Genomic DNA, 24,048 nt, shown 5'->3' on the forward strand with positions numbered 1-24,048 from the left:
CTACAAAATCACACACTGAAGCTTTCTGGTCCCCAGTCCATCTGTCCATCCACTCATCCATCTGGCAGGTACCCAGCCCTATGCACTGGAGACCTGGAGATTGAGCAAGGTGGATGCAGACCCTAAGCCAGCAATTCCAATGAAGTAGGGGGAGCTTCACGCCAGGGAGCAAACAGCAGGAGCAGGGGGTCAGGGAGCATGTCAATCAGTACTGAGGGTTATAGGAGACCTCAAACCTGAAGATGAATACAAGACGGTCAGGCCACAGACAGCAGGGGGATTCCAGGCAAAGCAAAACCTGTGTGAAGGCTCAAGGCTATGCCCACCCCATTTGAGTAACACTGAAAGAAAGCTCATCTAATATATTTAAATGTCTCTTTTGTCTAGTCCATTCTAATATAGGTGGAAGAACGAATCCAAAAATAAGAGTGTATCAACTTTGCTTCTCTAATCATACAGTCTTCCCTCACCACTATGAGCCAACGGAACCACAATTCAAAATCCCCAAGAGAAATGTCAGTACTGCCATAGCAACCACACTGTTCCCTCACTCCCTCTGCTGGACTCGGGCACCGGGCCATGAAAAGCAGCTCATTTATGGTGAAATACTCATGTTACCAGGGACCAAGTTTATGATTTCGCACAGTCAGCAAAACACAACCCGTTTCTAATTCAAACACTAAGTAATCAATATTAAGCTCCATCTTTTAAGTGTTTAAAAACACATCTATAGGGGTTGGCTGGGTGGCATAGGGGTTAAGTTCATGTGTTCTACTTCAGTAGCCAGAGGTTCACAGGTTTAGATCCCAAGTGTGGACCTACACACCGCTCACCAAGCCATGCTTTGGTGGCACTCCACATATAAAATAGAGGAAGATTGGCACGGATGTTAGCTCAGTGACAATCTTCCTCAAGCAAAAAGAGGAAGATTGGCAATAGAGGTTAGCTCAAGGCCAATCTTCCTCACCAAAAAAAAGAAGAAAACAAAAAAACAACACATCTATATCGATCTCTGTGTAGACAATTCCAGTGAGAGATGAAAACGTTTACTTTTCCCTGATCACAGTGGGCCACATCCTGCTGGGTGTGACTAACTATTCAGGGACTGATGCACTGACTCTTCTACTGCCCTTAGGGATGCTTTACAGAACTTCCCAGGTCCAACCGGCTACATTAATCTACGTACAAAACCGTGCCCCATTGTCTCTTTGACACTGGGCTAATTTAAGGTGGACATTTCCCCCTTTTAAAAGTAGCTTTTTTATTTTTAACACATCATTCTTCCAGCAGAGCTGGTAGCCAGGTAGAGAGCAAGGTTCAGAGGCTCTTGAGACCATGGAAAGCTCCTGTCTTGGATGGTGCCCAGGCTATGGAGTGACTACAGGGAGGAGGCTGGGAAAATGGAAGGAAATTGTTCAGGGTTGGGGATGGGGTGCAGCGCTTTGGGAAACATGAGCAAAGCCGAGACTCCGTATTCTGCCAAAGGATGGAGAGAAGGGCTGGAGTGGAGAAGGGAGGGTTCCACCTCATCACTAGGGGCGCTCATAGCACGAGGACACTTTCTGATAGACTTGGACAGAAATGTAGACCTGCAAAGGGCCTTAGAGGCCATCTCCAGAGGACAAAAAACCAAATGCCTGCCTTAAAAAAACTTAGTGAAACAGAAATCTCCTAGGCAAGATCTGACCTACAGGATGATACTGTGAGACCTCAGATGGTCCAACTCTCTCATTTTACAAGGAGGGAAACTTTAACAACCTTTTTGAATGTTTACTGTGTGCAGACACCACTCTCAGCACTTGAGATGTATTAACTCTTAATTCTTCTAACAACCCCATGAGGTTGGCACTATTAGTGACCCCACTTTAGAAGAAACAAAACTGAGCCACAGAAAGATTACGTAATTTGTCTTAGGTCACACAATTAGTGAACAGGGAGCTAAGACTCTAACCCAGGTAGCCCAGCCCTTATCTGCTAGGTGTCGCTGGAGTCCCCTGAATGTGTAATTCGGCAGGCTTGGCTTACAGCCTAACATCGGTCAGGTTAGGGTCCCTGGGCCTGTCTTTGCCTCACGGTAATGAATGGCTGCTCTGGTCTTGGGACTTATTACTAGACCACAAATGTCAGAGTCAGGGAATGCAGACCAAGAGAGTCCTAAATAAAAGCTCCTCTATTACACAAAGTTTAAAAAGAGAGAGAACACAGGCTGGTAATCCGAGCCCCTGCTCATAGGCATTACAATATATTCTTTCAGTAGGGGAGTACACACTTTGGTTTTTAGCATAAAACCAAGTGCTTTCTATATTTACAATTATCAAAATCAACTCAGATTCTTCACAAAGTATAAGCCAATCCTTCTTCCAGGGCTGCTGGGAAATTGCCTACTGAGCTGGATAAACTAATAAAAATCCTGGGAATGCTGCCCCTCCCAGTTCTCCACCCCTCCTGACTCATCATCTCCACTCTGCTCCTCCTGCTTGGCACATCTCTGGTTTAACTGGGGTAGACTGAGATGGAGGCCATGTCAACCTGGTATGGGACTTCAGACACTAGGCCCATTGTTGGTTCCCTTGCAATCAATCTAGCTTGCAGATCAGTGGAGCCCTACAGCCAGGTCAGGCCAGAACCATGGCAGAAAAAGTGAGTTAGTGGCACCTGCGGCAGGGCTCCTCAGGGCCTTATGCCTCCAGTAGCCATCCAGCCCTGGGGCAGGTCTCAGTTCCTGCCTCCTCTGTGTGCACATGTGCTCATTTCTGAGCCCGCAGCAGTTTCCCTATGACTGGGTACAGGAACAGTAGCACATCCTGAGCTTTTCATTGTAAGCCCTTGGGTGAAGTTTCTGGGAGTTATCTCATCAGCTCTGGAGACTCTCAGAGCACAACTGGCTCAAATGGCTTTGCAGGTTGCCCCTCTGCTTTGTCCGCAACCCCAGCCCTTCAGCAGAGAACAGTGCCCCCTTCAAGCAGCACTAAGCAGGTAAGGAAGAGATATCAAACAGCTCCATCCACCAATTCAGTGCCCGATGCTTCTGGTTCAATATTAGTGAAAAATACAAGTGATCATACTGAAAAGGAGTTAAGATCCCAAAGGGAAATGGCAAGTGTTGGGCACTGAAACGCCTATGAATGAAACATTCTCCTCAGCTCTCCAAGTTAAAAACTGAAGCCTCTCTGAGAGGCTAAACCACAGTTCCTAAACCCACCAACATGGTGGCCACAGAGCTGAGAAGTGACCCGATAGACTATGATCTGGCAGTAACTCATAGTGACATACCAACTCCCTAAATTCTTACCTTTCTCTGGGCTTTAGATGGAAACCATCTTTTCCCAAAGTTTCACAGTTCTTATTTAAAATGGCCTATTCTCAGGCTACAACAAACAAACCACAGACATGAGACAAGACTTAGAAGGTCTGAGTTTGCTCCCAGTTTAGTGAAAAGTGCTGCCACGCATCTGTGGAGCAGAGCTCAAGAACCCCAAATCTTTACTACTCCACTGGTATGGGGATCAGGGTCGGTGCAGCCAGGCACACTTTCCAAAGGGCATCATTCCCAAGACACAGGAGGAATGATGGGGGTTGGAGGTGGTGTCTACCCCAGGGTCCACGTATTATTCCAAGTAGGCAAAGGGAAGTAGAACGAGTTAGCAGAAAAGTAATTAGTTTTCTGAGAACTCTCTACCACTGGAAATCTAAATAATTAAAACCTGAAAGTTGCTGATAAGCAGTTAAGTCAAGCTGGGCTCAGACCAGCAGGAGGGACACCCTGCCCCCCAATTACTTTCCTCCCACTGGGTAACAACTATTTCAGCCTGCAGATGGGCCAGTGCCTTGAGCTCTCCAGCAGAGACAGCACCCTTATTGCAGGGCACGGCCACAGGTGCCCAGAAGCCATTCCTATTCACCAGATTAGAATAAAGAGGTTTGTTTATGCAATTAAAATTTACCAGAAGACTCAAATGTGGTTCTGATAAAGGTGGGAGCCAGTGGTGCTTGGTAACCTCTCCCTTCTCTGTAGGAAAAAGGGGTTTTGTGAATCTCTCATGGTGATTCTACCTGCTGGGCTGATGACACTAATTGTGCCATTTAAAGACACTAAAGTGTGCCACACTGAGATCATCCATCTTGAGAAACAGATGCAGGAGAACTCCCTGGGAACCGCAGCTTCTAGGCCTACTGGTGTTCTCCTGAGACTTACAAAACGGGAAAGGAGACCAGCAGGCAGCCGCTCTCAGCCAGGAGAGAGAGGCTCCTCCTAGGAGCTAGATCTTGGGAGGAGGCAGCTCCAAGGCTCTTTTCACCCTTCCCTTTCAGCTGGGACAAGAGCAGCAGGCGAACCTGGCATCATGGTCAGACAGAGCCACAACAAAACACATCACCTATACCAAGCATCTGGTGTGGTTGGGCTGACTGTCTTTGGTCTGCCTAAGATGAATGAGGTGGAAGATAATGAAGAGGAAGAAAAGGAAAGCAAACTACAGTTCCTCACATGGTGTCTGCTCCTCAGCGACGAACTGTTTATGGTGTTCACTTAGGCAGATCGAGGCCAGGGGAGGATTTTTCTTCCAAGAGCAAAGGAAAGGACAAGTTGGAGGCCTGAGTGAGGTCGCCATCATCCACAGCAACTTAAAGGATGGGCCAATCCTACTGGACAGCTCAAACTGGTGAGAGCAGCTGGGTAGAACCAGGTTCTGCTTGGGGGGCCAGGGCAGAGGACAGGACTGGAGTGGAAGGAAAAGTGGCCAGAAAGATGAACACAGATACATTCTGGGAACTCTAAGCACAATATCCCTCTAAAGTTGACTTCTGCAGGCTGCATGAAGTAGACACAGCAAAGATTCAGAGTCAGACAGACCTCAGCTGGCATTACTAGCTTTGTGATCCTAGGAAAGTCATTTACCCTCTCTGAACTCCATATGTCATCTGTGTCACAGGAATGTTGTAAGGATCGACTTCTGTGTTTGAAGGGAACAGTGGAAGACTGTAACTCACTACACAAATGTGGGCTAGCATCTGTGCAGAAAAGGGCTCACAGAGCAAGCCAAAGGCTGCCATCTTTAGAAGGGCCTGCGTGCAAGGTTGGCCCTCAGCTGGCATCTGGAAACTTGGCTCCCAGAGTGTTCCCAGTCAACAGTAAACTGTGTCCACTGTGCCTAGACTGTGTGTGCAAATCACAAGGTTTATGCAGGACACCTGCTTTCCCCGCAGGAGCCTGGAGTTCTGGTATGTGTTAAGCAGAGGGTGCTTCTGTGACCATCCCCAATAAAAATCTTGGGTGCTGAGTCTCTAACGGGTGTTCTTGGGCAGAATCATCATACACATGCTGCTGCATTTTTGTTGCTGTAACAAATCTCAGCCATGAGCACGACTATATGCTAAGTCCTGTGAGTCCTTCCAGCAAATCTCTGAATGTGTGGGTGGTCTTGGGGACTCAACACTGTACCAATACTATATACCTGCACCCAGCATGAGCCAGGAGAGATGCTTACTCACCTCAAGAAGGCCTGCTATCACTACCTGGCTAGAAGTGAAGTTACAGATAGGAGATGAGACTGGGCCAGCAACCCAATAAAAAGCCCCAACCCCTAGAAGGGGGAAGTAACAAGAGGGAGAAAAATAACATTTATTGAAAGTCTACTGGCAGCCCATCATTGCGCTAGGGGCTCACTCTATTTTCATTCTTTCTTTCTTTTTTTTGAGGAAGATTAGCCCTGAGCTAACACCTGTTGTCAATTTTCCTCTTTTTGCTGAGGAAGACTGGCCCTGAGCTAACATCCATGCCCATTTTCCTCCACTTTATATGTGGGACACCTACCACAGCATGGCTTGCCAAGCGGTGCCACGTCCGCACCCGGGATCCAAACCAGCAAACCTTGGGCCTACAAAGTGGAACATTTGAACTTAACCACTGTGCCACCAGGCCGGCCCCAATCTTCATTATTTCATTGCCTCATCATCACAACGATATCATTATCCCCATTTTTCAGATAAAGGAATTTAGACAGACTGAGTAACTAGCCTGAGGTCACACAGCAGGGCACAGAAGGAAGCCAGCAACGGGAGACTGCAGGTCTCTGCTCTTCCCACACTGCCTGCCTAGCTGCCACTCCCTGAGCCTGTCAGGCAGCTTGGCTGGCCCTAGTCCATGCTCTGCCAAGCGAGTCACGAAAAGTTTTTTGCAAAGCTAGAGCAGGAAGAGAAACAGGACATTTTGGACTAAATGATCCTTATCATCTATGTTTGATATCTTTCAAAGCACTGTAACACCCATCACTTCACTTGACTCATAACCACCAAGTGCTGGGCTGCTTGGCAGACGCCCTCCTTTTTCAGACAAGGAAAATGAGGCCCAGCAAGGGCCAGGTGATTTGGACAAGCGCCAGACTTGAGCCAACACCTCCTTGCACATAGCCCAGTGCCCAGCACGTAAGAGGAACTCAGTAAATACCTGCTGGCTGGATGAATGATGATTAAATACAAGATAAAAGTGCACTCAATGGGAAACCAGAGGTTCACTCTCTGAATCTTCGTCTTTTAAATTGTTACTCTTTAAAAACATCTGCACAGTACTGACCAGTCAACAAAGAACTCCAGGTAACCTTCATTTGGTTTCTCCAGTTTCGGCGTCCCCATTTCTGCTTTCACTCCCACCAAGATGTCTGTGTGACCCTGCAGACACATGCAAGAAGGGTCCTTACTTAGGGCAGGCAGCCAGACACCCAACCACCTCCCTCCTCTCCCAGACAGACGCCCTCCTAGGGGGGACTCTCCTAGGAGTAGTGCTGGGACTTGGAAGTGGCCTTTTGAGAAGGTGAGGGGTCCTTCAGATCTAGATAGACCCCCTCCCAGAGTTTGGCCTGGGTCTTGGATACCCCAGAACAATTTGCACTCCAAAAGCTCTGAGGGGCCTGCAGCTGGTTCCCTCGGGCCTACTCATTCTCCACTTGGGCATGGGCTGCGGCCACAGTACTCACCAGCTTGACCCTGGCAGACCCACTGGTGTTGGACACCACATCGGTTTCCACGTCGACACATCGGTAATCCTCACAGCCACGGCCATCCACGCGGAGGTCTTCCTAAGTGTAACAACCACAGTCCTAAGGCTGTCATCCCAAACCACCAACAGACTCCTAAGCTGATTCACTCCTTTTTTCTCCCCTAGAGAAATATGCATAACATCTCCTTTTCTCGTAGTGAATCATCCAAAATTCTGTCCTCATAGCTAATAACAATTTTATTATTTTACATATGAGGAAACGGAGACTTAGAGAAGTTAAGCAAATTATCTGAGGTCCCACAGCTAGTGAAAGCAAACTTAGTTTCCCATTCCAGGTTGGTCCAAGTGCAAAGTCCATGCTACATACCATGAAACAGAATAGGCACACAAAAGTAAGCAAAATCTGAACAAGAGACAAAGTAAGCTGCCTCTTTCCAAATCTGCAATTCTGAAATTGCACCAAGAAGTATGTGTTGTCAGAGCTACAGGAGACGACTCTCAGTTGTAACCCTCCTACCCCCCAAACTCACTAAGATCTACTCTGTAAACAGCTAAAAGTAACTAGCTGATATCTTCTAAAACACGCATTCTCTAAGACATCAACAAACCTAGGCCTGAGGGCTGCCTGCTTTTGTAAATTGTTTTATTAGAACACAGCCATGCCCATCCACTTAGGTATCCTGTGGGTGCCTTCACACCACAGCGGTAGAGCTGAGTGGCTGTGATATCATCTGTACATACAACCTGCAAGCTCAAAATCTTTATTTTTCAGCCCTCGACAGGCAAAGTCTGCTGCCCTCTGCTGCAGAAGATAGTTTCAGGGTGGTCTACACACTGCCTGTCCATTTTCCCCATTTACTCACATCTTCAATTATTTACTTGTATCTGTATAACCCAGAAATATCTATTTTATGCTGTGGTTTTAATCCATTACTATCATTATTTATTTTGTGGTTCAAACTGTTCCAGATTTGTCCACTGGGAGCTCTTTTGTGTTGGTTCCTGCATTCTTTCAACATGCCTCCAATCTTTTTTGAGCATTCCTTTACTTCTGACAACACAAGATGTTCCAGTCTCTCGTATTTTCCCTGCGCCAGCCTGGGATCAGCCTTTTCTCTAAGGAGCCCTGTTTCCCTTTATCGGAGAACTCAAAAACCAGGATCTGGGTGCTAAGTAAGTTCATTGCTACTGGGGTGTCGCTGCTTCTAGACCTTCTCAGTAGACAGAGCTAGAACGTACGTGCATGTGCACTAACTCACACATATACAGATACTTGCCTATATGTACTTCTGTTTCTCTCCACAAATCTAATGAAAAGCCATGTGTTTATACTGATGGTTGGTTCTAACCTTCCTTCTTGTCTTATTTGTAACTTTTTTCTCAGATAAGGAGAAACCTGGCTCTCATTATCTACAATGTATTTATGTATTTGTTAAATCTTAGTATTCACATAAAGTAGTTACACAGTTGCTAACCCACACCTTGGTGAGAAACAAATTTACTAACAGCACACACTATCTGGGTATAGCTCTTCCCGTCTTTAGCCTACAGTGCCCACTCCAAATACTGTTTTCCAGTTGTCTTCCCCAATCCTTCCATGTGGCTGTTACTCATTTGTACCCGTTAGCTTCTTTTGCAACTGTCCCTGTTTCAGTCTGGGTCCCCCATATCCTGGCTACTTTTCATTTCTTATTTACTTCCTGGCTATGTGGACAATTATCACGGTTCTAGGAGTCAAAGCTATCAGAAGAGGTGTGCATAGAGAAATGGTACTCTCCCCTCATCATGCCCCCTTTCCTACTACCCCTTTCCCACCCACTGCAGGCAGGTAACCAGTCTTTTTAGTTCCTGGCTCACCTTTCCCATATTTGCTTTGCACAAACCAGCAGACACACGACTACTGTTAGATACCCTCTTTCTTACATGAAGGGTGGCATACTACACATCCTCTTTTACGCTTCACTTGTTTTTTTAAACACTTAACAATACATACGCAGGAAATCACTCCACATCAGCTCATAGAAATCTTCCTCACTCTTTGTAAACATTTTTTGAAAGCACTTTTTTTCCCAGGAAAAAATTATTAACTTCATCAGATTCTCAAAGGGGTTAATGCTCCTCGAAACGTTAAAAAAACACTTCTCAAGTATGCAACTGTCACAAACTTATCTTTAAACTGCCTGGCTAATTGCTTATGTGATTGACTTTTTTATTTTGAGAAATTAAAATATAGAAAAGCAAAACACTGCATGCTCTCACCACATAGTACTAACTACTACCATCTGTCATGTTTGTTTCAGCTCTTTTACTCTCTCAACTCTTGTTAAAGGAGAGAAAATAAACATCATAAGTCCAGCTGAAGTCCCTTAGCAGCCCACCCACTCCCAGCCCATTCCTTCCCTGGGGGCAATCCTTATCTAGAGTCTGGGGAGGCATGCACTTGGAAAGCAACAGAATTTCAAGTCTAGGAGAAGGAACCTCTGGGTAGCCCTCCATCAGGTGATCCCTCCTCACTGGAGGATCCCAAACTATGTAACTGTGTCTCTTCACAACCCCACCCACACAACATGAAGGCTTCCTGGGCCAATCTCTGACCCACCTCCCACACCTAGCCCAACCCCCATTTACCCCATCCCCTAGGTATGCCCTGCTAGGAAAAGTGACAACCTGGCCCAGAAACATAATTCACAAGGAATCTTTTAGAGGTTGCAGATATGTACAAGTGTGAGCAATCACTAGGAGCATCAGTCATGGGTTCCAGGCCTGGTCCTGCCGTTAACTAGCTGCTTGACCTAGGACAAGTCCCTTCCACTTCCGTACTAGTTACATCATTTGTAAAAGATGGAGATTGAATGAGATGACCTCAAAGGTGCTTCTCGAATTCTACACATCTATAAATTAAAACATCCACAATTATTTGCAAAAACTACTAGTAGTTACTATTTAATGTGCATTTACTATATACTAGATAATGTGCTAAGAACACTACACAGGTAACACATTTAATCCTTATAATCTTCCTATCACATAGATATTTTTCATTCCATTTTAGAAATGGGGAAACAGGTCAAAAGATGCTAAATGGCTTGCCTAAGGTCACAAAGCCAGTAAGTAGCAGTTGAATTCCAAGCCAGAGCTCTTAACCACAATTCCACATGGCCTCCTGCATTCCAAAGGGTCTCTTCACTGTACAACAAGAGTCGGCACAGGTCTCCCTCAAAGGATGAACTGCCTGGCTTATACTAGTTGGTCCTGATGATGGTAATAATGACTCTCTAAGAAGGGAGGCCACAAGGTTATAGGGCTTCCGACTACTGCTTTAAAATACCACTCGCTATGGAAAGATCTAGTCACAACCCTTTGTAGTGACAACCCACTTGTTCCAAGATGGGACTGCGGGTGTGTCAGAAAACTGGGCCTCACCAGATCATGCCTTTCTAGCCTTTAAATCATCTTCTGCCCCCGGGGGAAGGCTCAGTAGGAAAGGCTCAGACGACAAGTAAGAGATAAACAAAAGCTACCAATTTTCCTTCCCAAGGATACATAGAGTATAATTTTTTTTTCATAGAAAAAAGCGGCCAAAATAGGAGAAAAACAAACCAAAAAACCAAATGAACTAGCCCATGAATCACTGTACCCAAGTCAACTTTTTTTTTAATCTCATTTTCCTCATAAAATGCTTAGGAAATTACCCAAATCTGCTTGGCCTGGCTCAGAGCCTGACACCCTACCACAATTTGTCTTCATCTGTAGTACTCAGGAGCAAAGGAATTAATTTATATGTGAAAACTTAAACAGAGGCTGCCCTGAAGTGAAAGCTCCATTTAAAAAATCAATAGACATGTGAACAGGTGATGGCCAACACCATGGAGCAGAGCCCTGTCCTCCCAGCAGAGGAGACGAGGCTCCTTTCTAAATAAAGGGCTTTCGGACGCTGGAATGGCTCCTGGTGACTTTCAAGTTGCTACCGTGGCATCACAACCCTGCCAGCTGGGTGTGGCATGACGGCATCACCTCCAACCCATATGTAAATCTCTGCTGTCACATACCAGCTTTGTGACCTCGACAAAGTCAGTTCATCAACAGCTGAGTCTGTCTCCTCCTCTAGAAAGCAGGACTAACCCAATCTCACAGAATTATGAGAATCCAAAAGCCATAAATCACTTAAGGGGAACCCTCAGCACAGAGTAGCACACAGGAGTCCCCCGATAGCAGTTCCCTTCCCCTGCTTCTGGGGGCATGCATGAGCTCACCGAACCCTCAAAAACAGCACTGGAGAGAGGTTACAGACAAGGACATTGAGGCGCCAGGTTTCAATCTCCTTAGTGACAGAGTGGAAGGACATACAACTCAACCCAGAGCTGCTTTTCCTCATACCCAGGTAACCCAGGCCATTACTCCTTACTAGAAGCTGACAAGTCATCTCTAAAAATCCACCACACTTGAGAGGATTTAGACTCAAAGGGGTCCTGTGAGGCGACATTACCCCCGTATTTCCTTGCTTTGACTGGTCCAATACCTCAGAGCTTGCTAGGAAAGAACTGAGACCAGAATGCCTCCCATACTAGAAAGCAGCCCTCCTTTGGAAAGGAACCACAGCTGGTCCAGCTTTGCAGGCCCAAGACACAGCAGGCAAAACTAATGTTGATTCTTGTTTCACTTGCCAAGCTTGTCGAGTGGTCCCGCATTCCTTTGAAAGGATGTGATTCCACTCACCTTGAAAGTGCCTAGGCGCAGGCTTCTTACGCCACGGGTCTGTAAATGGAAAGTGCACGGGGCTCAAAATCAAGAGTCCTGCGGGCTGCCTCCAGTTCCGCATGGTGGCACTGAGCAGCTGAATACTGACTGCTCAATCTCACAGCTGAAGACCAGGCTGGCCCTGTTCTCCCTCCTCTGTGCTGCTCCCCAAACAACACTTACAATTAAAGCTAGATCTGCAGAAAAGAATCTGAAACCATCAACTGAGCTACACTTCCCTTCAACTGCCAAGAAAAATTCAATGAAATAGCTTTGACAGGGCCCCAAGAGAAATCTCTCTCGGTGGGGCTAAGCGATTGCTGTGGCCCGGGCTGAAACTATGAGGCCAGTTTAATGTCAGGTCATGGCTATGGCACCAATAGGCAGAATTCTGGAAAGCCTATTGTGCCTACAGCTCTGAGGCCACATAACCGAGTCACCATCTACCTCCAGTTGGCCAGGGCCAGCGGCAGGGGCCTGATCCAAGGGCAGACAACCCAGAGAGTCACCAGCTCTTTTTGGCATGAAACTGATTCTCTCCTTGGAATTTGAGCTCTGATCTGGGAAATATTTGCAAGAAGAAGGGAGTTAAAGGAGCTGACAGGTCATGGTATGGAGGGAAGCTGGACAGGCCACACAGAAGTAAAGGTGGGGGACAGATTTTACCAAAGGGAAGGGAAACTGGACAGCAAGTGGCTGCGAAGGGATATACTTCAGCAGAGAGAAGTGGAGGTGTCACCAGAGACATAAAGTCAGGCACACAGTCACACAGACCACTTGATCCATGGTGGAACCCATGAGAAGCAGGACCCCAGAACTGCTTAGGGACTTTCTAGCCCTTGCCACAAACTTTCTCTTTCTTGAGATAACGTAACAACCTCTAGCCCTCCAAATCAAAAGACCTTACATCTCAACAGTCACAGGCCAAACCCCTAATGGGTCACCATGAAAACTGGGGATATAATGTGGATATTTAGGAAAAAGTCACACTTCTGATAGAAAAAACAAATTTGAAAGGGAGCCAATAGCTCTTCAGGGTTGGCCACATGCCAGGTGCTCGATACTCTCTTATCTCTTCATTCCCCATTCTGCCCCTAGATGGACATGTTCTCATTTTACACAGGAGGAGCTGGCTCAGCTCCTCAGGTAAAATCACTCTCACTGCGAATGGTGGAGCTGGGAAAGGAACCCTGCTCAGCCTCACTCCAAGTCCTCAGTCACACAGAGGTGGGAGACCACACGACCTCAGGCAGGAGGGAGCAGAGAGTTCTGCAGTAGACCTGAGGCTGGACCAGGCCCATGGCTTGCCCATGGGCCAATGTCTGGTGGCTGCATCAAACTCTCCCAACACTTTATGAAAAGGTCCATTCCCAGGCCCCAGGCCTAGGCCCAGCCCCAGAGGTTCTGGTTCAGAAGGGCCAGGTAAAGTCTGGGAATCCGCACTTTGTGGGAGAGCAAAAGGCACCTCAAGGCTTCAGAATCACTGGGCTAAGATGGAGGTTAGCAATATCATCTCATGGACAAGGAAATCACACATCTGGGCAGTTAAGAAAACCTGGAAAGAGGATAAATCCTAAGTTCTGGAAATTCTGAAATCTGTCCCCAAATTCCTGAATATTGTAAACAGAGAAAAAAAAGTTTGAGATAACAAGTTAGTAAAACAAAACCTGTACAAACAAATGTAAAATAGGGTTCTAAAGGAACTTATAACCAACCTGGGAAAAATACTACCTTAAAAGATAACAATACAGCAATATATGTCATATACTATTTAAGGTCTAGAAAAATGGTGGCGGGGGGCAGGGCTCAGAACTTCCCCTCCCCCTCTCTGTTCCCCCACACGCTTTCAGAGGAAAGGAGAAAGAAAGAGAAGTAGAAGAAGTGGGGATTCTCTCTGGCCTTTGCCTTTGGATCCCTATGTAAGGAAGGGAAGACAATGACTTTCACTGCAGTGGGAAAGTGGCGTGAGAGTTGAGCATGGGCTTTGCAATCAGACAGACCTGGATTTCTATCCCAGCTCCACCACACACTTCCTGTGTGACCTTGGGCAAGTGACTTAACCTGTCTGAGCTCAGCTCTTCATCTGTAAAGTAGAGATAATAATACTTACTTTCAGGACTATTTTAAATACTCACCTTGAGGACTATTATCTTCAAAGGCTGAGAGGAGACTTAATAGCAACCAATTAAATCATATATTAAAATATTGATTTATTGGGGCCAGCCCCATGGCCGAGTGGTTAAGTCTGCGCAATCTGCTTCAGCAGCCCAGGGTTAGCTGGTTCGGATCCTGGGTGCGGACCTATGCACCACTCATCAAGCCATGTTGTGGTGGCGTCCCACATAGAGGAATTAGAATGATCCACAACTAGGATATACAATTATGTACTGAGGCTTTGGAGGGAGGGGAAGAAAAGAGGAAGATTGGCAACAGATAGTAGCTCAGAGCCCATCTTCCTCACAAAGAAAAAAAAGAAAGAACAAAAAAAATATTGATATATCAACCTTCCCATTTACCCTTCCCTACCACCTCAGATCCATTCTCCATCCTTCCCTGCCCTAATCTGTGCACCAGGTTGACTCCCCCAAAACTGCATCACCTGGACTCCCTTTGCTGGCCTCTGGTTGGTTATGGCCAATGGAAGACACCAGAAGGAGATCAGACAATGTTCTCCCTCTCCCTCTAACCTGTGGCCACATCTGACAGTGCCTGCATCAACCCAAGCCTACAACTTCTATTGGGCAACTCTTCCTCCTCAGTCCCAGCTAATACTGGCATCAATAACATCATTTCCTCCCTTGGCCTCTTTGGCCTAGGGGTAGAGTTACTCCCTGTGGAGTATGTCTCCTAATACATACATTTTTTGCTTGAGCCAGTCTGTTGGTTACCATTACTAGCAGCTGAATCCTCAACACACATCACGACATTAATTTCAACTGCTTCTAACTACCACCAAAACAGGATGAAATATCCCTGAAACAGTAAAGGAATCAAAGGCTAAAAGGAAAGGGATGCCAGAAGCTGAAACTGACCATACTGGACCAAAGATGAAAAGTAAAACAAAAAATGATTAGGTCTGTGTGGGCAATAACAGTATTCTGGTTAGGCGTGGCTTAAGGTGCACTGCTGGCACTCAGAGATCAACGAAACAAAAGTTTAGGCAATTTTAGAACTGAATCAGTGGAGATCCTGTGGTAGGCTCATTCACCTGCATTCTAATCTTTATTTAGAGGGTGTAAATTCTGTTTTGCTTCTCCATAAATACAGAATTTTGTTTCCCTCCTCCACAATGTTGTGGTCACGTTAACAGTCCTGATGAAGAGATTTACTTAAAGGGAGTTACTCTGCTTGGCTCTGCAATACACAGAACAGAGCACTTACCAACAACTGTGGCCCTAATATGTCCATGGTACTGGTGAGAGCTTTAATTTAAAAAATGAAAACACTGTCTAACTCATCTCCCTTTTAAGGCCTACCTTACTCATTCAGCGTTAACTGAGTACTTGTCAAGTGCTGGACATTGCCTGGGCCTTAAGAGTACCATACAGAGAAGTCAAGAAATTATTACCTTTCAAGATCCATGAAGAAGTGATTGAGCCTCTAAGACCCCTAGGATCAGGCTTCTAGTCACCTCTGCAACCTAATCGTCCTCCATTTGCCCAAGCCCACCCTTGTGGCTCCATGCTTCCTCCACCTAAGGGCCTGTGAATTCACCATTCCTTCCTTCTGGAAGGCTCAAGCTTAATTAGTCATGCTGAGAGCTCAGCTCAAACGCTATTTGAAGCCTCCTCTGACCTCCCAGACTAGATCAGGTTGCTGATTTTTCTTCTTTCACAGCACTAAGTACAATTTTACATATAAACACACAAATAGATCTGTAATTTCTGACTCTTCCCTCTAGCATGGGAGCTATATAAGGGTAGGCTCTTTCCTATCCCTTGAGTCTAGCTCAGTCCTAGGCTGAATGAATGAACGAATGAATGAATGAGTCCCGAAAAGATACAGGAGGGACATTTGATACGGATTTAGGGGAGCAACTCCACCTCCTTAGGGAAGCATTCAAAGCATTACAGCCCCCAGGATTCTTTAGCTCCTTTGACCTCCACTAACTATACCACTCCTTTGGCATATTTCTTATATTCCATCGCCTTTATTTTATTCATCTTTGAAATAAAAAAGGAATCAAAGGCTGATGGAAAAGGGACGCCAGAAGCTCAAAGTGACCACACTGGACCAAAGGTGAAAAACAAACACAACAGGATGAGGTCTACAAGGGGAAAAAAGGGATTCTGGGTAGGCTTCGGCAGACGTGTGGGAGACATCTCTAATCTGGGGAGGTTACAGACAGGAAGGACATACTTGGCTTTCCTTGGTAGCTCATTACCAGGCCCAACATTCTCCGACTCTCGTTCTGGACCGGTCAAAACCAGGGATTGAAGACTGAGCACACAAGATCTTAGTATAGTTATAGTTGCCTCTAGGGATCTTAGTTCTCCTCCAGCAAAATGGGAAACAGCAATAATTATGCTACTGGCCGAGGAGCCGCTTTTTAAACTAAACCCCCACCCCCGCTCTCTTTGTAAGGAGCTTTTATATTTTCAAAGCGCTTTCACGTCGCATGCCTTCTCTCCCTGTGCCTCCCAAACACGAGGTGAGGAAAAGCAGGCCAGATGCCCACCTCCAATCCCCATTTCCTAGAAGAGAAAAGAGAGGCTCAGTCCAGTGAAGCGACACATCAAGGGCAAAGAGAAGGCCCTGGGGTGGTCCTCCCTCGCTAAAACAAAAAGCCTCAGGGACTGCCCCCTGCTTCCTACCGGGGTTCGGAACCTTGTGGACCCTTAAGGCTGCAAGCCCGCATACAGTCCTAAATGGACGCTCACCGCCCGGTCCTAAACACGCCCGCGTTGCCGGCTTCGGGCTGCAAACACTGGCCGCCGAGCTATTTAGTCACGAGGTAAACCCAGCCCTCCGCAGCCCAGCCGCCTCCCCGCGGGAGAATCGAGGGCCGGTAGCAACCCGCAGGGCCCGGGAACCCGGCGGCCGACGCTGACGCCGCTGACGGAGCTACCTGAACGCCGTGCACGATGTACACCTTCTCTGCCTCGCTTAACGCCACCGACGCCATGCTGCCAAGCCGCCCGGCACGCCACACGTCATCCGCCCGCGTCGCCCCCGCGCCGACCGCGCCCCCCGCGCCCCTGCGTCATCAAGCTGCGCGGCGGCCGCTCCTGCAGCCGCTGCCGCCGCCGCCGCCGCCGGGAGCTCGATGGGCTTCTCCTGCGCGCCGCCCCGTATCTGTCCGAGTGCAGGAAGCCGCGGCGCCTCGTGCCGGGGAGCCATCGCTGCAGCCCGAGGCCAGATCCCGGGTCGGGGGCTGCCGGGGGAGGCGACGGCGGCGGCGGCGGGAGCTCCACCGGGGACCTGGGACTGGGGAACTGCCTCCGGCTTCACGGTCAGTTGGGAGGGGGAACTGGCGTTGGGTGAAAAAACTGGGGTGAGGTGAGAGGCGCGGGCTGGGGCCGGAGCCAGAGGACTCGCAGTGGGAGAGGCGGGCAGCGCAGTTTGCTCGGAGCTGGAGTTGAAGTAGCTGGTCGTGCGTGCGTGTGTGTGTGTGTCCGTCCGTCCGACAGAGAGACCGACCCCGAGTGAGGAGAGGCGGACGTCGTGATTGGCCCGGGGGACTGTCTCCTCGCTCTCCCCCGCCCCCAATCCTGCATTTTCCTGGTCCCTAGGTTGGTTGACGAGAAGAGGCGATGAAGCGCTCTTTAGCTTCTTCTCGGTGGAAAGTGTCCGGGCCAGGAGTGATTGCCCACTAGTCCCGAGGAGTCCTCACTCCGGCCCAGGGATTCTCCCCACCCGCTGTCTCTGGGGTTGACCGAACGCTGACCCAGGACTTTGCACGATCCCCTTGGCCCAGGTGGTCGCCAGAGCATTGTCCCAAAGAGAGTAAGAGGGAGAGTCTTGGTAACCGGCGCTGGCGAGGGGCACAGCGGTGGCTGGAAGTTCCGGCTTGATGAGGTGATCGTTGGGAGCTGTGGACAGCTGCCCGAAGAAAGGCCAGCCCCAGCGATGGCCGGGTAGGAGTATGGGCCTTGGATATCCAGAAAGGATACCTGCAAGGTGAATATAGGGTCACTGAAGCAGCCGATTAAGGCGGGGCAGACAGGGTACGGTACACATTTTAAAGGGGTCATGTGTACCAAATGGGGAAAGTTAACCCAAAGTGACTGAAGCAAAGATGTGATCCGATGACTTTTCCAATTGTCCCATTTTTGAGGAAGCTCCGTGTTCTCAAAAGTGAAAGTAACCCTTGACAGTTTGATCATCCAAAGAATGTTTGGTGTTTATCAGGCAGTAGCTTCAATAGTTTCACAGATAACTATTGGGAGCCTGCCAAGGATGGGCGTTGTGCTAGCTTTGGAACACTAAGACAAGTAAGACACAGCTTCTGCCCAGAGAAGCTCCCCAGGCAGGGGGCAAGGCTCCTGGGCCAACATAACTACAGAACACAGTGGTTAAGAAGTATGATGGTGGCACCAGTGAGAGGAGGGTACAGAGAGGAAGTACCTGCCCACATTTTTAAGCACTAAACTGCTGCGACCCAAAATAGATGATCACTTCTTAGTAGACTGGGCATTAGTTGTTTTTTAGGTCTCTACATGGTTCTCTACAGGTGCACCTACAGGGAAGACATCTTGCAGGGTTAGACTTTGCCCTCCAGGGAAACTGGGAGAGCTGAAGCCGGAAGAGTTCCTCTCTAAGGAAAGCACAGGTTCCCCACCTGTTGTGGCACATAGATGCCTTGGTGTGTGGCTGGATGCCTGGATTCTATGTGAGGATCTCTGTGTGATGAGATAACAAGGGACTGCTGATATTAGAAATGGTATTTTGTGCTAGAGATTGCTGAGAAAGGAGAGACCTTTGGACATGGAATTTTAGTAGCTAGGATAGCTAAGGGGATTGAGGCTTTAAAAAATGGCAGCAGATGGACAGATCAGAAAAGACATGGGAAGAAAAGTCTTAGTTTGGATACCGTGGAATCATCTTTGCATAAAAATTTTTTAATATGTCTTTAAAAATATAGAATATATACTTAAACTATTCTCCTGACAATTGGCTAAATGTTCCTTACTGGAGAAAGATGGGAAGTATTTGCTAAATAATATTATGGACGACGTCTGACAGGTTAGGCTAAGTAGGAGGAGAGGCATAAACAGTAGAATGTTTATTTTAAATTCTCTCCTAAAACAATAATACCTTCACTAATCATTCTACTTCAGTGTTGCCAGAACATTTTCATCATGTTCGTTGTGATAATGCATTAGACATTTTTTAAACCCATAAATTCAGAGTTCTTTTTTGGTTTAGTGAAGCAATTCAAAGAGATACGATAGCCAGAAAATCAAGAAGCCAAGGATGGCACATTATTCTATTAAACCAGTTTGTTTTTCCATCAGGTCAGATTCTTTTGTTGGCATACTGTTTTGTAGGGCTGTCTATTCTAAATTTCTGTACTCTATTATAATAGTTTCATTTAACCACTAACTTACATTGTTATTATGTAAGCTATTATGTGCCAAGCACTCTTGTAAAGTGCTTTACAGAGACTAACTGATTCAGTCCCCACAATAGCCCTATGAGGCAGGTACTATTATCCCTACTTTACAGATTGGGAAATTGAGGTGCACAGAGGTTAATTGTCTTAACCGAGGTCACAGATCACATAACTAGTAAGTGGCAGAGCAGGATTGGAGACCAGGTAGTCTGGCTCCCATACCTGCATTCCTAACCATTCCCTTCTGCAGCCTTTCCCCAGGCTCCATTCCTCTCACCAGAGTATTTAGTGAAGGAAGCCTATGTTTGTTATGGAATTGGTAACTGCCCTATAAGCTATTGTTAGTTTTAATTCCAAAAGCAAGGAGTCTGTTCAAGCATAAACTCATATCCCTTGAATCCTTTTTGTAAAAGAATGTAGAACATGGTACTAATGGGAGGTTCTTATGTCTCTTTGAACCAATCCTTTTAGATAAGGGAAAAGGTTACATACAGGCCGAGTAGAGCTTAACTCAGAGTAGCTGAGGGGAGCCCTCAACAGCAGAGAAGGCCAATGGATCTGCTACAGAGAGTTGAGATAGGCATGGAGACCCAGATTCCAACTATGTGCCTTACTCCTAGAATAGACATCTAGAAGCTCTTCAGACAGTCAGGAAGTACTGTATTTGTTTACATGCCTGTGAGTCCCTAGTGTTCTTCTGAGTCTGAAGAGATGAGAAATTAAAAACACGTGCCTGCCTAAAAGGAGTTTAGGATTTATTATAGCTGGGGAGCCTAGGCACTTGAACTAGAGCACGAACAAGACGATAAAATAAAGTGCTCAATTGAGGTGCATGGTAATTAGACTCGGAGGCCAGCCTATAATAAGGTGCTAATTGTGCAAGCCAGGTATCAAGGGCTAGAGGTAAAGAGCTGCTGCTAGCTGCTAGCAGGCAACAATAACATTACGGAGATGGAGTAAATCTTTCCCACCTAGCCTTAGTTAATTAAGGTAATAAAAACTGGTTACAGAAGGTCATCAGGGCAGTGCTGAGTCCGAGGTGCTGAAGTTGCAGAGAGCTCTTAAAAGCCCAGCAAGGGAACATTTTACTCCCAGTCTGAAACAGAGGTAGCCAAGTTTTAGGCCTTTTCCTTTGCATTTTCACAATTAGCCCAGCACCCCAGAAAAGCAAAAGTGAGCTCCTGTTTTCCCTGTAGATCTGTTTCCTTTAAAAACTTTGCATTTGTCCTGTCTGCCTTGTCTTAAAGAATACTCAATATGAATAACCTGTGATAGTCAGACCAGCAGATCTGAGTCTGTCTTGCTGCTCTAGAAATTATAGTTTGGGATTAGTGGTAGAAAAATTGATAGGAATACATGGGTAAGCTTATTCCCACTGAGAGGTGAGGTCTTCACGTGTATTTCATTTTCAGAGAGTGGCAGGGTGCTTCCTATGTCTCTCATTAGGGCATGTGTAAGAAAAGGGGGATCACATACCCTCATTAGCAAATCTGGAAATATTTAAACACACGTGCACACCTTAATAGCCACAGAAAGTAACAGAGTGTGAAGCAGAAATGGAGGAGTGGTATCTGGATATTGACCTGTTTGGGGGCAGGGAGGCTAATGCCATGCTGCCTCTAGTTTCCCCCTGATTTTGCATTTTTTAATCATTTACCTTCCTCTTCAGAAGAAGATTCCAGAAACAAATGACTGGGTCATTCCTGGCTCTTGTCTGTGAAGGTGAGAAGGCTATAGTTGCATATCCCACCTACTTCCATCTTTCATCCAGGGAATGTGTGGAAAACTCCATCTTTTCCTAGTCTCCAAACTGTAACTTTTGTGGTATGTAGAGACGTGGATTTTCTGAGCTGCCTGAGACATGAATATCTCCTCTTCAGGGTCAGTGGGGATAGAATGCCTTTGGGGGGGATCAGGTTTTCACCTTAGGAAAATGAGCCTAGTGGGACCAGTACAGTTCTGGCCACAGTTCTGTTGCAATAAGTTTTTACTTTGTTATGTACAAAGTGTGAATTTCTAAACCAAGAAAGAGTAGCAGAGACTTCAGAAAGGCAGGTTGGTTAAGAAGATAAAGATCTAGAGTGAAAAGAGTATTCGGTGTCTATGCCAAAGATCTGGGCTTTGCCACTAACTTGCTTTGTAAATTCGAGCAAGTCAGTTCACCTCTCTCAGCCTCTGTTTACCCTAAAATGCATATCTTACCTGGTTGTAAAACTCAGAATAGATCCTAGATATATAAATATTTAAACATTGAAAAATGGTCATGTTTAACTTTGGATTTTAAGACTTCTTTTACCACTTTGTAATATTTGATGTATTTTGATAGTGCTTTTTCCTCTCTGAAAACAATTAAATGAATGAACAAAAGGAAATGGTAATACATGCCATACTTGACTAAAGAAACTGCACGTGCTCAGGAAAGTTTCTAAGTGATGGGTTTCTTTTTGAGTATTAACAAAGAATGGGGAAAAGAAGTTAAGGGATGCTTTTGGTAAAAATATAAAATTCGAGAAATTAACAAAGAAAATGTTTAATTTGTTCCTGAGAACAGAGGAATCAGAATCTCAGCCCTGCAAGGGATGTTAGCAGTCAGCTCAGTCTCCACTCTTGTTTGGTAGATGAGGACTCTGAGGCTCAGGGAGGGTAACTGTCTTGCCGGAAATTATGAGGTTAGCAAGCAGCAGGACTGGGAGTAGAGTTCTGGCCTCTTAACTCCAGGCCCAGTCTTCATTCCATGAAGCACTAGCCTCCCATCCATCCCCAAAGCCTTCCAACAGATGCCAGGGAGCCCGTCACCTGGTAGGCAGGGGCTGTGGACTTGTAGAGCACACTCCAGCCACGTTCCTCCCAAGGCTGTGCTCTTGCATTGCCACTTATAGTGCCTGGGATAAGTGGGATCAGCAGAGTCCTGAAAGCTGAACGGCTTCCGTCCTTGAAGCCTGGTGCAGCTGCAATACTGGTTCTCTCCTTCTCTTCCCCAGCTCTTCCTTCTGATCCTTACAAGCACTTTTTGCTTTTAGTCCCTAAAAAAGCCAACCTCTTGCCTGGGTGATGTCACAGTGGCTACATGTCTGCACATGGCACAATGTGGGGCCAGGTACCATTTTCAACACCCTCAGGTGGCAACCTTTGCTGGTTGATCTCTGCCTAGTATGGGTGGGCTTTCTCTCAGAAAAAGCAGCCTGCTAGAACTTGGTGCCACAGGAAGTATTTCCCAGCAGAAGCAGATCTTAGGGACTCAATCTTAAGGTGACTCTCCTGACTGAAGCTTCAGAGCTCTCCTGCTTTCTGGGTTAAGGCAGAATCAGTCTTCTAAATGTTGGCTGGTGTTCAGCCAGGGACCCACCTTAGAATATAAAATGCTTAAGTTCAGGCCTGTGGCCTCTGAACGCCACTTCATGTGGCCCACTCGCTGTCTCTGCATAACCATGTGTGGGCAAGAGAGCCAAACTGTAAGTAACCTGGGTCACTGGTGGAAACATCAGCACCCCTCCCCCTTTCGTTTCTAGTTATTGGGCAAAATGAATGGTTGTAGTGAGTAGTTCAACATAGGCTCTGGAATGAGAGCAGACTTGGGAGTGTATCCTGTCTCCACTGCTTCTAGAAATAAGAACTTAGGCAAATCTCCCCATGCCTCAGTTTCCTCATCTCAAAAAGAGGGTGTGAAAGTCAGTGTACAGCCCAGTGCCTGGCAAGTAGTAGACATTCAGTAAGAGTCAGGGCCCCACTCCACATTCAGCATGCTCCACACCCTGGCAACAGCAGGCAGAATGCCCATCTTGGAACCTGCCCTGACAGAGACCAGAAGGCATTTCAGTGCCAAATGAGATCACGCACCTGGTTACAGAGGGTTCCACATACTATGAGAGTAGTATCACACTTATTGACAAATATTAATTGGGTAGCTAGATCAGTAATATATTGTTGCCTTTATTAAGATTTTCCTGCTGGGGGAGCCGGCCCAATGGCACAGCAATTAAGTTCACACGTTCTGCTTCAGCGGCCCAGGGTTTGCCGGTTCAGATCCTGGGTGCCGACGTGGCACCACTTGGCAAGCCATGCTATGGTGGGCATCCCACATATAAAGTAGAGGAAGATGGGCACAGATGTTAGCTCAGGGCCAGTCTTCCTCAGCAAAAAGAGCAGGATTGGCGGCAGCCTCAGGGCTAATCTTCCTCCAAAAAAAAATTTTTCTGGCTGGGTTGCAGACTTTCTAGAAAGAGGAGTTAATGCAGGAAGATCACAGCATAAGCAACCAGTAGTTACCATCCGTTAGACCTAGAAAGGAAGTTAGCCACCTCTCTAAACATTTTATGGAAGATCAACTGACTCCTTGAACTTCATTTCTTCACCCATCTGTGGAACAGGCTGGACTAGAGTTTGGAAGAGGTCAGCTAGGCCCTAGTGTCTCTTTCAGAAAGGCTGTGTTTTTGAGGGCCACAGTGTTTGAGATGTCATGCTCCATACAGCCACCAGAAGTAAAATGACTCACGGAAGAAAGAACACCGAATGGGTGTTATAGGCTCCCGGGAGCCGGTGGAAGGAAAGTCTGCTTAGAGTCCATTTCTTGGGTTTTTAAAAAAGAGTCACAGGGCTTAGAGATCTAGCCCTTCCCGCTCACTTTAGAGATGAAGACGTTAAAGCTAAGTTGATGTGACTTCTCCTTAGATCAGATCCATCAGATGTGTGTGAGGGAGGAGGAAGCAGAACTTGTGTTTCCTGCTTGGCCATTCCTCCTGTCCCCCTCTTGCAAAAGAAAAAA

The 24,048-nt window shown here is 46.7% G+C and overlaps 2 protein-coding genes across 6 annotated transcripts in view; one reads left to right on the forward strand and one right to left on the reverse strand.

The window, feature by feature from the left end:
• Nucleotides 1-16,913, reverse strand: part of EXOSC7 (exosome component 7) — a 32,265-nt gene extending 15,352 nt beyond the window's left edge. The window contains exons 1-3 of the mRNA XM_046665553.1: nt 16,800-16,913; nt 6,972-7,073; nt 6,572-6,666 (exon numbers count right to left, since the gene is read on the reverse strand). Of these exons, the coding sequence (XP_046521509.1) occupies nt 6,572-6,666; nt 6,972-7,073; nt 16,800-16,856 (254 nt within the window). The 5' untranslated portion in view covers nt 16,857-16,913. The remainder of the gene's footprint in view (nt 1-6,571; nt 6,667-6,971; nt 7,074-16,799) is intronic.
• An 87-nt stretch (nt 16,914-17,000) lies between these two features.
• Nucleotides 17,001-24,048, forward strand: part of ZDHHC3 (zinc finger DHHC-type palmitoyltransferase 3) — a 57,518-nt gene continuing 50,470 nt past the window's right edge. Inside the window, exon 1 of one of the 5 annotated variants that reach the window (XM_046665508.1) lies at nt 17,001-17,183. The gene's annotated coding sequence lies outside the window, so the exon portion shown is untranslated. Of the gene's footprint in view, nt 17,184-17,720; nt 17,852-24,048 lie in introns of those variants that run through there. The other 4 variants (XM_046665529.1, XM_046665532.1, XM_046665540.1 and 1 more) reach the window with 4 other exon arrangements.

Source organism: Equus quagga, chromosome 1 (genome assembly GCF_021613505.1).
Source record: "Equus quagga isolate Etosha38 chromosome 1, UCLA_HA_Equagga_1.0, whole genome shotgun sequence".
NCBI lineage: Eukaryota > Metazoa > Chordata > Mammalia > Perissodactyla > Equidae > Equus > Equus quagga.